The sequence below is a fragment of the Anolis sagrei genome, chromosome 1 (assembly GCF_037176765.1).
Source record: "Anolis sagrei isolate rAnoSag1 chromosome 1, rAnoSag1.mat, whole genome shotgun sequence".
NCBI lineage: Eukaryota > Metazoa > Chordata > Lepidosauria > Squamata > Dactyloidae > Anolis > Anolis sagrei.
Genome location: NC_090021.1, coordinates 238,006,361 through 238,022,091, shown reverse-complemented (window position 1 = coordinate 238,022,091; position 15,731 = coordinate 238,006,361). Strand labels below are relative to the sequence as shown.

The window sequence follows — 15,731 nt, the reverse complement described above, 5'->3', positions numbered from 1 at the left end:
ACACTCAGTTAACTGGAACTCAAGCAGCCAGAACTCTCAAGCAACTGGGGAAACTATGGTCACAAAGCTGTTTTTATAAAACAATAAAACTGTGTCAGATTAAGTTAAGTTTGGCTTTATTTCTCTTAATTTGCGTTTAATTACTGTATTTCAATATTAATATCAAGTCACAGAGGTTAAGGTATGATATAGTATGGGATATAGTATGAAGTCTCTTTTTAATTGGAATTATCAAGCAACCAGAAACTACATTTGTCTGGCATCTTTCAATCCCTGTTCCACTGTTGAACAGCTCTCACAGTTAGGAAGTTCTTCCTCATGTTCAGGTGGAATCTCCTTTCCTGTAGTTTGAAGCCATTGTTCTACATCCTAGTCTCTAGGGCAGCAGAAAACAAGCCTGTTCCCTCCTCCCTATGACTTGCCCTCACATAGTTATATATGGCCATCATTAAGTCTCCTCTCTATCTTCTCTTCTCAAGGCTATACATACCCAGCTCTTTAAGCCACTCCTCATAGGGCTTGTTCTCCAGACCCTTGATCATTTCAGTCGCCCTCCTCTGGACACATTTAAGCTTGTCAACATCTCCCTTCAATTGCAGTGCCCAGAATTGGACACAGTGTGATTCCAGGTGTGGTCTGACCAAGGCAGAATGGAGGGGTAGCATGCCTTCCCTGGATCTAGACGATACTCCTATTTATGCAGGCCAAAATCCGATTGGCTTTTTTAGCTGCTGCATTGAACCATTGCACTTCAAGTGGTGTCAAAGTGCATTCATTCTACGATGTAGATTCATGAATTAAAGATGCTACTTTTGTTACAGCAATGTTGTTTCTGACCTAGATTCCCCATAAATAAAAAGATAAATATATACTACATGTGACATAAACTTGGATAAACGTTATATAGGACTCAAGATTTACCTTCTGTTTGTTTGCTCAAGGAATCCAAAGCAAGATATATATATTTTTTAAAAACTATTTTAAAAACTGTTAATACAAAAGTTCAAACTAAGTGTCTAATTAAAACAAACACAAGCTACAATTAAAGCCAGCATGGACGGAGTCTTAAATTGCATCCCCCATTAGAAGTTTTCTTGGTTACATACATTAAAAAACAAAAATCTTCTACAAATAAAAGCAAAAGCAGGGCAGCTGCTAACCAAATTTCCCGAGGAAGGAAGTAAGCTCTACAACTTAAGAAAAGCCAACAAGAAAACTCTTATTCTTAGCACGAAATAACTGATTTAAACTGATGGGGCAATTTGTTTATTTATTAAAGTATTTCTATCCTGCCCTATCAATCAATCAATCTGGGATTCCTTTTATCCTTCCCCTTCAAGATTGAGCAGGTTTAGGATTAGGGGGTTGCACTGTATTTTCTTGGTCAGGCCAGAAGTCGCTCCTGAACTTCCTCATGACATTCACAGATTTCTGGGCCCTAACATGGAGTAAACTAGTCAACCCAATTTTACTCTGCATTAACAGAAGTCTGGGAAATGGTGTGGTCTGACCAAAGCAGAATGGAGGGGTAGCATGACTTTCCTGGATCTAGACACTATTCTCCTATTTATGCAGGCCAAAATCCTATTGGCCTTTTAGCCGCTTCATCACATTGTTGACTCATATTTAACTTGTTAATAAATAAACAAATTGCCCCATCAGTTTAAATCAGTTATTTCATGCTAAGAATAAGAGTTTTCTTGTTGGCTTTTCTCAAGTTGTAGAGCTTCCTTCCTCAGGAAATTTGGTTCACCGCCGCCCTGCTTTTGCTTTTATTTGTAGAAGATTTTTGTTTTTTAGTGTATGCAACCAAAAAAACTTCTAATGAGGGATGCTATGGTTTTGTTTTACTATATATTTAAGACTCCTTCCATGCTGGTTTTAATTGTTTGTAGCTTGTGTTTGTTTTAATTAGTCACTTAGTTTGAACTTCTATATTAACAGTTTTTAAAATAGTGTCTTAAAAATATATCTTGCTTGGATTCCTGGAGCAAATAAACAGAAGGTAAATCTTGAGTCCTATTTAATGTTTATGCAAGTTTATGTCCCTGTCATATATGTATATTTATCTTTTTATTTATGGGGAGTCTAGATCAGAAACGATATTGCTGTAACAAAAGTAGCAGCTTTCATCCATGAATCCACATTGTAGAATGAATGCACTTTGACACCATTTGAAGTGCCATGGCTCAATGCTATGATAAAATGGAAGCTGTAGTTTTATTGTTTGTTTTTTTACACCGGGGCTTCTTAAACTTTTTCTGCATATGACCCTGTTATGTGACACTAGGTATATAGGTATATAAAATAGATGTAGTAGATGTGAAAACCACTTATTGATAATAAATCAGTATTTTCAAGGTTTCTGCGAGAAGGCCTTCCTGGTGTATTATTTAAACTTATGTTTATTCATATCATGATCTGATCACCATGCTCAATATATCCCATATGCATGGGGGTATTGGGGTAATGAAACAAAAGGTTTGCTAGGGTAGACCCTCTTTCACTCAGACTCAGCCCCCCCCCCCCCCCCCCCCGAAACAAATTCCTGGCTACGGGCCTGCTAAACATGCTGATTTATCTGAAGCATCTTCTGCAGAGTCCACTGTAAACACTGCACGTTGCTCACGGATTTGTGTAAATGGAGTGACGTTCAGAAACATTTTGCTATTGTCAATTTTTTATGCCTTTTTTGAGCTAAGGAAATGCCATTTAGGGTCTGGTCCCTCAGTTAAAGAAGCCGTGTTTTAGACTTCTCTACCAGAGAGTGCTGGTGTCTCACCAAACTACAAATCCCAGGTTTAAGGGGGTGTAGATGCATCCTTAAACTATTTTCAGAAGGGACATTAAAGCGTATCAAATTCAGACTGTATTTGGTTCAGCTGCCTAGTAATGTTAAGTGTTTAATGAAATCCATGAATGCTGTAAAATCTGTTTTATTATTTGCATGATGTTTTTAATTATCCTTTTCAAAGTAGCTTTGAACTTTGGAAAAGCCAGTCAAATGTGATTTTATAACCTAACTTCAACATCCATGACTTAATGATATCGTGGGAGCTTAACTTTGGAAAAAATCAGACTGATGTACAGGCAGTCCTTGAGTTACAGATATGATTCATAGTTAAGAACGGGATGAGGCAACAGAAAGTGAAAGAAATCTTCCCCTCAAAAGACAAATTCACTCCTGGAAGAGTTATTATCATGGGGAAAAGGTATCTTCATTGAAGCTTTCTCACCAATCCTTGTTTACAGAACAAGCCATTTTCAAAATCCAGTGATTACAGGGACAGAAAAGGAGGGAAAATCTTTTGAACAGGGACACAGAGAGCAAAATAAACATCATAGGCATGTTACCCCTTCCCTATGCTATCCAAAGCCTGCTCTTTCTCTCAACTCTACAAATATATATAGGGCTGGAATTACACTTCAAAAATGTACCTGTTCCGCCTTGTGATACTGTTCCATTATCTGGTGGAAGCAAAAGGGAGTGCTAGACAGAAAAGGATGGTGAGAGTGAAGAGAAACTGCAAGTTGCTTCTGCTGTGAGAGAATTGGCTGTTTGCAATGATGTTGCCCAAGGAATGCCCAGATGTTTTACCATCCTGTGGGAGGCTTCTCTCATGTCCTCGCATGGGAAGCTGGAGCTGGCAGACAGGAGCTCACCTCTCTCTCCCGATTTGAAACGCCAGCCTTTCAGTCAGCAGGCCTGCCAGCACAAGGATTTAACCCATTGCACCACCAGGGGCTCCAGGAATAACCAGCGAAAACAGGGAAATTGTTTTCCTCCTTCAACTCCCCCCCCCCCACCCCCGGCCCATAAAATGGACTTCCCTTCTCTGCCTAGCACCCACTTTTGGCCTCTGCCCAGATAATGGAATAGTCCTGGACTTACAAACAAATTCAACTTAAGAACAAACCCCTGATCTTGTTTGTAACTTGGGGACTGCTTGTATTTTATAATTTAACTTTAATGGCCATGGCTCAATGATATGATATCCTGGGAGCTGAACTTTGGAAAAAGGGAGATTGATATATTATTTCTTAATGTATGTAATAATAGTGTATTATTATATGTTGTATTATTATGATGTATTATTTCGCAATGGGTTAAACCCTTGTGCTGGCAGGACTGCTGACTGACAGGTCAGTGGTGTGAATACAGGAAGAGCGGGTTGAGCTCCCTCTGTCAGCTCCAGCTCCCCATGCGGGGATATGAGAGAAGCTTCCCACAAGGATGGTAAAACATCAAACATCCAGGCATCCCTGGGCAACGTCCTTGCAAACGGCCAATTCTCTCACACCAGACATGAAAAAAAACCCACCATAAATTAGATCAGGGGTATCAAACTCATTTGCACTGAGAGCCACATCACCCTTATGTTAGCCTTCAATAATAAACTTAATAATAAACATTATTTATACCCCACCACCATCTCCTGTGGGGATTTGTGGCAGCTCACAAATCACACAATGGTGCCATATAAAGACCCTCTATAGCAGTAGTTCTCAACCTGTGGGTCCCCAGATATTTTGGCCTACAACTCCCAGAAATCCCAGCTGTTAAGATTTCTGGGAGTTGAAGGACAAAACACCTGGGGCCCACAGGTTGAGAACCACTGCTCTAGATCAATTGGAATGTTTATTGACCTACTTGTACCTCATGATCACTTGGGCACACTTTAAAAACAACTCTAATCAGCCAGTTTCCATTTATTGTAATTGTTTTATCATTTGAGATGTTTTAACGTAGAGTATGTAATTAATGCAACCTGCTTCTATGTGATTATTTGAATCATGTTTTTCATTCTGACGTCATCTCGGGGAGAAAAGGCGGTCTATAAATAAGGTATTATTATTATTATTATTATTATTATTATTATTACTATTATTATTTAATGTATTGGCAAAGGCTTTCATGGCTGGAATCACTGGGTTATTGTAGGTTTTTCGGGCTGTATGGCCATGTTCTAGAAGCATTCTCTCCTGATGTTTTGCCTGCATCTATGGCAGACATCCTCAGAGTTTGTGAGTCTGCTGGAAACTAGGAAAATTGAGTTTATATATCTGTGGAAGGTCCAAGGTGGGAGAAAGAACTCTTGTCTGTTGGAGCTAGGTGTGAATGTTTCAATTGGCCACTTCTCAGCCCAGTCATAGCAAATTTCTACATGGAACACTTTGAAAAACAAGCCCTGGAAACAGCTACAAAAAGTCCATTATATGGTTCAGATATGTGGATGACACCTTCACCATTTGGAGCCATGGAGAAGAAGAACTACACAAGTTCCTGGACCACCTTAACAGCATCCTCCCAAGCATCCAATTCATCGTGGAAAAAGAAAATAAAGGAAAATTACAATTTCTAGATGTCTTAATCCTCCACAAACCAGTGATCAACAATTGGGTCACACAGTTTACAGAAAACCCACACACAGAGATAGATACCTACATAAAGACTCCAACCATCACCCAAGTCAAAAAAGAAGCACAATTAAAGCCTTGGCAGACCATGCAAAAAGAATCTGCTAACCCCACCTCCTCCAAGGTGAACTGAACCACCTCAACTGGGCTCCACAGGCCAATGGATACTCCACCTCAGACCAGAAGAACTGCAAGACCAAGAACAAGCCACGAGAATAAAGACGAAGATCCACCCAGAGGAAAAGTGTTCTTGCCATACATCAAGGGAACCACTGACCGCATAGGGAAGCTGATGAGGAAACACAACCTACAAACTATCTACAGACCCACCAAGAAAATCCAACAAATGCTACGTTCAGCAAAGGACAAGAGGGATCCTCTCACTTCTGCAGGAGTCTACCGTGTACCATGCAGCTGTGGACAAGTCTACATAAGGACCACCAAGTCTACATAAGGACCACCAAACGCAGCGTTGCCCAAACACGAATCCAGGAACATGAAAGGCACTGCAGACTACTCCAACCAGAGAAATCAGCCATAGCAGAGCACCTGATGAACAAACCTGGACACAGCATTTTATTTGAGAACACAGAAATGCTGGACCACTCTCACAACCACCATGTCAGACTACACAGAGAAGCCATTGAAATCCACAAGCGTGAGGACAATTTCAACAGAAAGGAAGAAACCATGAAAATGAACAAAATCTGGCTATCAGTACTAAAAAAACCCCTCTAAAATTATAACAGTAAATAAAAAAACCCAAACACGGGAATTCCAGAGAAGAAACAATCAGGAACACCCAATCACCTCTCAGGCAGTAACAAGCCACACCTAAAAACTGTCAGGCCATCAAATGCTGATCAAGGTGGCCAGTTGAAACATTCACACCTAGCTTCAACAGACAAGAGTTCTTTTTCCCACCCTAGACTTTTCACAGATTTATAAACCCAATTTTCCTAGTTTCCAACAGACTGCTCAACCTCTGACGATGCTTGCCACAGATGCAGGCAAAACGTCAGGAGAGAATGCTTCTAGAACATGGCTATACAGCCCGAAAAACCTACAACAACCCATCATTATTGTTGTTGTTGTTGTTGTTATTTTCTAATTTATCTTTGTCCTTGCTCAAGGCTGCGAGTGCCTCCCCAAACTACAACTCCTGCGTACAGTATGTGCAAGCTCAAAGGAGGGCAAGCTGCCCCCGCTTCTGGATGCCGCACAAGTTCGCGGTTTGGAAGGAGGGCGGCTTTCGGGGAGGCGAGGGGTCCGGGAGGGAAGCAGCCCTCCTTCCCCGCTTCAGGGGGACGGGCCCCTCCCTCCGCTTCGGAGGCAACAGAACAGAAGAGACGGGTCCCCGACCGTTGGGTCAGTTTGCGCCTGTCTCACAGCCTGTCTCGCGTCGGGAGGAGCGGCGCCGCCTCCTTGGTCGGGGAAAGATGCACTCCCACGGCTACGGGATGCCGCCCATCGAGGGCAAGGGGCCGGAGGGCGTGGGGCCTTACTACCCTTACCCGAGGGCCGCCCTGGTGTCCGTCCGCAGGCTGCCCCCGGACTACCTGCTCTGGTCCCTCGTCTCCTTCTCCTACGCCAACTGCTGCTGCCTCGGCCTGGCCGCCCTGGTCTTCTCCATCAAGGTCAAGGAGCGCCCCTGGGCCCCCTCCACTCCTCGCACCCTGGGAAGGGAGGCTCCCTTCGCTTCCAGTGGGTCTCGACCTGTGGGTCACCAGGGGTTTTGGCCTACAACTCCCAGAAATCCCAGCTTGCAAAAGTTCCGTGTTAAAAACATTGTTCAACTTCCAGAAATCCCAGCTATTGTTGGGATTTCTGGGAGTTGAAGGCCAAAACATCTGGGGACCCACAGGATGAGAGCCACTGACTTAGCCCTTTCTTTTCTGGGCTTCATTGGATGCACAACCACCCTTTCTCTCAAACGTGGTGTGCCAGAATCTCCCCTTAGCTTGCAAAAGTTCCTTGTTAAAAACATTGTCCAATCACACCCTCCAGTCGTTCCATTTTCCTATGTTACATTGTATTTGCAAACGCTTACTCAAAAAGCCAAGTCTTGACTTTTTTCCAGAATGTTAAAAGGGAGGGGGCTGATATCCCTCGGGAGGGTGTTCCATAGCCCAGGGGCCACCACTGAGAAGGCCCTGTCTCTCGTCCCTGCCAGCTGTACTTGTGACAAAGGCGGATCGAAAGCAGGACCTCCCCAGACGATCTTAAAGTCCTGGAAAGTTCATAAGGAGAGAAGCTTTCGGACAGATAAGTTGAGCCAGAACTGCTTAGGGCACAGGTTTTCAAACTCTTTAAACAGAGAGCCAGGTCATAGTCCTTCAAACTATTGGAGGGCTGGATTCAGGCATGTAGCCAGGGGGGGGGGGCTCGGGGGGGCTTCAGCCCCCCCCCCCCGAAATTTTCATGGTGGTTCGCGAAAAGGCCTTATTGGTGCATTATTTAAACTGTTATGTTTATTCATATCATGATCTGATCACCATACTCAATATATCCCATATGCATGGGGGTATTGGGGTAATGATACAAAAGGTTTGCTAGGCTAGACCCTCTTTCACTCAGACTCAGCCCCCCCTGAACCTCAGCCCCCCCGAAACCCTCCCTGAAAAAAATTTTACCCCCCCCCCCCCCCCCGAAATGAAATCCTGGCTACGGGCCTGGCTGGATTATAATTTGAAAAAATACGAATTAATTCCTATGCACACTGCACATATTTATAGTGCAAAAAATACTTTAAAACAATACAATAATTAAAATGAAGAACAATTTAAACAAATATAAACTTATTAGTATTTCAATTGGAAGTGTTGTTGTTTTTGGACTTGTTTTTGGCTGATGAGATAAGATTGTTGATATTGTTCTGTGCTTTCAAGTCATTTCAGACTAAGGTTGACCCTGAGTGAGGGCCGGATAAATGACCTTGGAGGGCCATATCCGGCCCTCGGGCCTTAGTTTGAGGACCCTTGGTTTAGGGCTTTATAGGATAAAGCCAGCACTTTGAATTGTGCCCAGTAGCAAACTGGCAGCCAGTGGAGCTGGCGCAGCAGAGGAGTTGTAAACAGATCAGGCATGGGCAAACCTGGGCCCTCCAGGTGTCTTGGACTCCAACTTGCACCATTCCTAGCAACCTCAGGCCCTTTCTTTTTTTTTCCCCCTCAGCCACTTAAGCAGAAAAGGGGAAAAGGAAAGGGCTTGAGTCTGTTAGGAATTGTGGGAGTCAAAATCCAAAACACCTGGAGGGCCCAAGTTTGCAATGCCTGATATAGATGGAAGATAAATGAAATTTGTCATTAACCTGGGATTTATCTTCAAGAGATCTCATTATGTCCACAAATAAATAATGTCCATATATGCAAATAGAGCCACTCCAAAATAAATTCTGTCCATATATGCAAATGGAGGCACTCCACAAGATGCAAAGCCAACCTTTAAAAATGGGACCACAAAGTGGAGTCCACAACATGCGAGTGTGGAGAAGAGCAAACCACAGACCACCTATTACAATGCAGCCTGAGCCCTGCCACATGCACAATAGAGGACCTTCTCACAGCAACACCAGAGGCACTCCAAGTGGTCAGCTATTGGTCAAAGGACATTTAGTATAATGCCAAGTTTGGTAAACTTTGTGGGTTTTTTAAATACAGTACAACTGTACCCTCGGTTTGCTTCTGATACGATAAATAAATAAATAAATAAACAATGTCCATATATGCAAATAGAGACACTCCAATATCCAGGAGGGAAAACCCAAGTTCCAAAATAGTTCTGGTCCTAAGCATTTCGGACAAGGAATGCTGTTCTGCCTGTTCCCCTGACATTCGTAGGACCTCATCACACTAGGGAATGAATCCACTTTAGATCCAGTTTCTGCTTATTGCAGAATTCTGGGGTTTGTAGTTTAGTGAGGCTGTTAAAGGCTCCTCTCTAACCTTCAAACCCCAGAATTCTGCAGGAGGCAGAAACTGGATTTAAAGTGTTCTGTTTATCTGTATTGTTGTAGGCTTTCATGGCCGGAATCACTGGGTTGCTGTGAGTTTTCTGGGCTGTATGGCCATGTTCCAGAAGCATTCTCTCCTGACGTTTCACGCATATCTATGGCAGGCATCTGCAGAGGCTTTGTTTCTCTGTTTTACAGGAGTGGGGTGATCTACATATCTTTGTAATGCTTGCCATGGCAGGCTCTGCTTCTTGTTCTTTTTATATATACCTTGTGAATTCAGCAAACACCATACTAGCAGAGCTCTGAATTAATCAGTTTGAGAGTTAGGTGTTCAAAGATGGATAAAGCTGTTTCCTTGACTCCTATAATTTCTTTGTCCAATACTCTTTTCTCTCCCCGTCTCCCCTGAAGTCAAGGGACGCTAAAGTGCTAGGAGATGTGGAAACTGCAGAAGAGCATGGCAAGACAGCCCGGTGCCTGAATGTTCTGGCGCTGACCCTGGGCATTTTGTCCATTGTCATTTCCATCATTGTGTTGGCCACTAGCATGGCATACGTCTACAACAGATTCCAGGAAGTAATGGCTGACGCCCACGAGCAAAGTTCCCGGAAATCTTTCAGCAGCAACTAAATCAGTCACCTGGAATGATTTTTCCCAGCATCCCATTCTTCCTTGTGCTGTGGACGTACCTGCACTTTCCCTTTGTTTGCAAGGTATGCAACCTTTTTTTTACAGAGTTTTATAATTTAACGTTATGATAAAAAAAAAATGGAAAAAGTCAGATTGGTGAAGTATTTGATAATTTAACTTTCCTCATCACACTAGACTCACAGTGGTTCTCAACCTGTGGGTCCCCAGATGTTTTGGCCTTCAACTCCCAGAAATCCTAACATCTGGTCAATTGGCTGGGATTTCTGGAAGTTGTAGGCCAAAACATCTGGGGACCCACAGGTTGAGAACCACTGCACTACAGCATGGATCCACTTTAAATCCAGTCTCTGTCTCCTGCAGAATTCTGGAGTTTGTAGTTTAATGAGGCTGTTAAAGTCTCCTCCCTAAACTACAAACTCCAGAAATCTGCAGAAGGCAGCAAGCGGATTTGAAGTGGATCCATGCTTTAGTGGGATGAGGTAGACCTGGCTCAATGGTATCCTGGGAGTTGCAGCTCAAGGGTTCTAGCCGATTGTTTCTCAACCTGGGGGTCGGGATCCCTCGGGAGGTCGTGAGGGGGGTTTCAGAGGGGTCTCCAAAGGCCATCAGAAAACACACATTTCTGATGGTCTTACGAACTTCTTTGGCAGAGAAAGCTGAAGATCTCTCTGCCTGACCTTCTCTTCCTTTTTGGCGTTGGTGAACTACAACTCTCAGAATTCAGAAACAGCCTCCAACCCCACCAGTATTCAATGTTGGCCATGTAGGTAGTGTGCCAAGTTTGGTGTAGATCCATTGTGGGCTGGGTTCAGAGTGCTCTTTGGTTGTAGGTGAACTATAAATCCCAGCAACTACAACTCCCAAAGGTCTATTTTCCCCCAACTCCACCAGTGTTCATATTTGGACATATTGAGTATTTGTGCCAAGTTTGGTCCAGATCCATCATTGTTTGAGTCCACAGTGCTCTCTGGATGTAGGTGAACCACAACTCCCAAACTCAAGGTCAATGCCCACCAAACCTTTCCAGTTTTGTTTTCTGTTGGTCATGGGTGTTCTGTGTGCCAAGTTTGGTTCAATTCCATCGTTGGTGGAGTTCAGAATACTCTTTGATTGTAGGTGAACTATAAATCCCAGTAATTACCACTCTGAAATGACAAAATCACCCCCACCAGTATTTTAATTTGGGTGTATCGTGTATTGTGCCAAATTTGGTCCAGTGAATGAAAATACATTGTGCAAATCAGATATTTACATTAGGATTCATAACAGCTGCAAAATGGCAGTTAGTTATGAAGTAGCAACGAAAATAACTTTATGGTTGGGGGGCTCTCCACAAGATGAGGAAGTGTATTAAGGGGTCGCGACATTAAGAAGGTTGAGAACCACGGCACTACGGCATGGATCCGCTTTAATTCCAGTTTCTGCCTCCTGCAGAATTCTGGGATTTGTAGTGTAATGGGGCTGTTAAAGGCGCCCCCCCCCTAAACTACAAACCCCAGAATTCTGCGGGAGGAGGCAGCAACCGGATTCAAAGTGGATCCATGCTCCAGTGTGATGAGGTAGCTCTGGCTCAATGTATGGTATCCTGGGAGTTGTGTCCCAAGGGTGGCCACGCCTCCCCAAACCACAACTCCGAGGAGCCTGTGCACAGTATGGAGCCAGGGCGAGTTCCAGCGGGGCCTTCATTCTAGATGAGGGTTTGGAAAAGGGGCCGCTTTCGGGGGGGAGAGGAGTCCGGGAAGGGAGCGGCCCTCTTTCCTCAGCCCCAGTGAAAGGGATGGGCCGCTCCCTTGGCTCCCGAAGGGACAGAACAGAAGAGAAGGGGCGCCCGCGGAGGGTCCCCGACCGTTGGGTCGGTTGGCGCCTGGCTCGCGTCCGGAAGAAAGGTCGGGGAAAGATGCAAGCCCAGGCCGAAAGGAAGCCGCCCGCCGAGGCCAAGGGGCCGGAGGCCAAGGGGCCCGAGGGCAAGGGGCCGGAGGGCAAGGGGCCCGAGGGCAAGGGGCCGGAGGGCAAGGGGCCGGAGGCCAAGGCGCCGCAGGGCAAGGGGCCGGAGGGCAAGGGGCCCGAGGCCAAGGCGCCGGAGGGCAAGGGGCCGGAGGGCAAGGGGCCGGAGGGCAAGGGGCCGGAGGGCAAGGGGCCGGGGCCGGAGGTCGTGGGCGGGGATGGGCCTTACTACCGCTACCCCGGGGCCGCCCTCTTGCCCGTCCACCGGATGCCCCGAGACTACCTGGTCTGCTCCTTCATCACCTTCTCCTACGCCAACTGCTGCTGCCTCGGCCTGGCCGCCCTGGTCTTCTCCATCAAGGTGAGCCAGCGCCCCTCTCGCCCGTGGAAGCAGCCTCTCCTGGCCCCCTCCTCGCACCCCTAGCACTTCCTTCTCTTGGCCTCATGGGATGTCCAGCCCCCCTTCCTCCCAAACGTGGGGTGGGAAAGTTCAACAAGGAATCAGGCTATCAGGGTGCATCTTTGGCGACCCTTCTGACACCCCCCTCACAACACCCCAGGTTGAGAAATGCTGGATTAGACTAACAAAATGAAGTTCAACAGGGACAAATGCAAGATACTCCACTTAGGCATTAAAAATGAAATGCAAAGCTACAGAATGAGGGATGCCTGGCTTGACAGTAGTATCTGTGAAAACGATCTTAGAGTCCTCATAGACAACAAGTTAAACATGATCCAGGAATGTCATGCAGCAGCTAAAAAAGCTAATGGGATTTTGGCCTGCATAAATAGGAGTATAGTGTCTAGATCCAGGGAAGCCATCTACTCTGCCTCGGTCAGACCACACCTGGAATACTGTGTCCAGTTCTGGGTATCACAGTTTAAGAGAGGTGTTGACAAGCTGGGAATGTGTCCAGAGGAGGGTGATCAGGGGCCTGGAGAACAAGCCCTATGAGGAGTGGCTGAAAGAGCTGGGCATGTTTGGCCTTGAGAAGAGAAGGCTGAGAGGAGACATGATGAGAGCCATGTATAAATATGTGAGGGGAAGTCATAGAGAGGGGGAAGCAGTCTTGTTTTCTGCTGCCCTGGAGACTAAGACGCAATGGAACAATGGCTTCAAACTACAGGAAAGGAGATTCCACCTGAATATGAGGAAGAACTTCCAGACTGTGAGAACTGTTCAGCAGTGGAACTCTCTGCCCTGGAGTGTGGTGGAGGCTCCTTCTTTGGAGGCTTTTAAACAGAGGTTGGGTGGCTATCTGTTAGGGTCGCTTTGAATGCAATTTTCCTGCTTCTTAGCAGAGGGTGGAACTGGATGGCCCACGAGGTCTCTTCCAACTCAATACGTTTATGACTTAAGGTAGTCCAAATGAGGGACAAGGCAATGGAATCATGGGATTTGTAGTTAGGTGAGGCACACACACTCTTGCGCAGAGAAGGCCGTACACCTTATAAAACACAACACTAAAGGTCTTGTAAAACTGAAACTCCCAGGATTCCACAGTACTGAGCCATGGCAGATAAAGTGGGGTCAAGCCACATTCATTCTACAGTGTAGATGCTCCCTTCCCCTCCCCTTACAGCCAAAGAATGGTGGTTACACATAGCCCTTTATTTTATTGACTTAGTTGAATGCATTGCTAACCTTTTGCCCAAAAATGGAATGCAAGGTAGTTTGCAAAAGTTCAAAAGAAATTAGGTAACAATGTGCATTTACTCTGTAGAATCAATGCAATTTGACACCACTTGAACTGTCTAGCCTCAATGCTAAAGAATTGCAGGAGTCGTAGTTTTGCAAGACCTTTAGCCACCTCTGTCAAAATTAGCTGTTGCCTTACCAAACTGCAACTCCCATGATTCAATTGCATTGAGACATGGTCACCAAATTGGTGTCAAACAATGTTAATTTTACAGTGTAGAAGCAGCCATAAGTGATGGTACAGGTTGAGTGTCCCGAAACCTTCAAAATCCAGATTTGTTCACATGGGTGCCAGAGATAGGTTGCCTTTGCTTTCTGAAACAAAACAAACTTTATTTCTTGCACAAAACTACTGCCCCAAATCAACTTCAGGTTGCGTGCGTAAGATATAGATGAATCATAAAGGAAAAGAGTCATTAAACTTGGGTTCATCTTCAAGATATCTCATTATGTCCCATATATGCAAATAGAGGCACTCCAAAATCCTGGAGGAAAATCCAGATCCCAAAGCACGTCTGATCCTAAGTATTTTGGATAAGGAATGCTCAACCTGTTTACCTGTTTTTCTTACTTGTTCTGTTTTGTAAAATAAGATGGGTAAATATGTTTCCTCTGCTCTTTTAAATTTGTTAAATACTATTTTTTTCTCCTTCTCTCCCCTTCCTTCAGTCAAGGGATGCTAAAGTGATAGGAGATGCTGAAGGTGCAGAAGAGCATGGCAGGACAGCCAGGTGCCTGAACGTTTTTGCAGTTTCCATGGCCATTGTGTCCCTCATCGTTTCCATCATTGTGTTGGCCACGACTATGGCATTCATCTTTAGCAGATTCATGGATGCAATGGTTGATGCCCATGAGCACGGCACCCATAAACCTGTCAGCAGGAACTAAATCAGTCACCTGGAATGATTTTCTCCAGCATCACATTCTACCTTTGCTGTGGTTGTACCTGCATTTTCCCTTTGTTTGCAAGGAATACAACCTTTTACAGATTGTTTAATCCAAGATACACTTCTGGGAATGTGGAAATATATCCTCCCTCCAACAGCTCTGTAGCCATTGCTTGCTTACCAATACTGAATGGCGATTTGGATGCCCATCCAGTCTGAGATGTTTATTGAACAGCACAGTGTGTATATGAGCTATTTTTTCTGTGTCCCACCAGGCTTTTAGTTTGTGGGCTAGTGAATCCATGTTACTCATTAAAGTTAGTTTTCTGTTTTGTTTTGTTTTTTAGTATGTTGATAAGCTTGTTGTACCATATGTGTCACGAACACATAATATATTGCAATATGAGGTCTGGTGTGTATTTTGTTCAAGTAAAAAAAATCCCTTTGATTCTGTGTCAATTTATTTTAGTAAAGAACAGTTAAGAATAAATAGGCGAAAGCTCCAGTGACTTGCTACTTTTTAAAATGGTGTTTATTTTGGTTCCACTATTATTTCTGCCTGTGTACCTTTATATGCATGGCCTTGTCCAGCAATGCAATGGGTATATGAGCCGGTTTGCTTAAGATAGTGGTTCTCAACCTTTCTAATGCTGCAATCTCTCAATATAGTTCCTCATGTTGTGGTGACCCCCAACCATAACATTATTTTTGTTGCTACTTTATAACTTTAATTTTGCTACTGCTGTGAATCGTAATGTAAATATCTAATATGCAGGATGTATTTTCATTCACTGGACCAAATTTGGCACAAATACCTGATAAGTCCAAATTTCAATACTGATGGGGTTGGGGGGGGGATTGATTTTGCCATTTGGGAGTTTTAATTTCTGGGATTTATAGTTCACCTATAAACAAAGAGCATTCTGAACTCCAATGATGGAATTGAATGAAAACTGACACACAGAACTTCCATGACCAACAGAAAATACTGGAAGGATTTGGTAGGGATTGACCTTGAGTTCTGGAGTTGTAGTTCACCTACCTCCAGAGAGCACTGTGGACTCAAACAATGATGGAGCAAACTTGGCATGAATACTCAATATGCCCAAGTGTGAACACCGGTGGAGTTTGGGGGAAAATAGACCTTGATATCTGGGAGTTGTAGTTGCTGGGATTT

General features: G+C 44.4%; 1 protein-coding gene across 1 annotated transcript in view; it reads left to right on the top strand.

Annotated features, from left to right (window-relative positions):
• LOC132771747 (uncharacterized) overlaps window positions 1–14,423 on the top strand; it is a 33,252-nt gene extending 18,829 nt beyond the window's left edge. Inside the window, exons 3-5 of the mRNA XM_067466314.1 lie at window positions 6,552–7,055; window positions 9,785–10,086; window positions 14,337–14,423. Of these exons, the coding sequence (XP_067322415.1) occupies window positions 6,552–7,055; window positions 9,785–10,003 (723 nt within the window). The 3' untranslated portion in view covers window positions 10,004–10,086; window positions 14,337–14,423. The remainder of the gene's footprint in view (window positions 1–6,551; window positions 7,056–9,784; window positions 10,087–14,336) is intronic.
• Window positions 14,424–15,731: the final 1,308 nt, after the last annotated feature.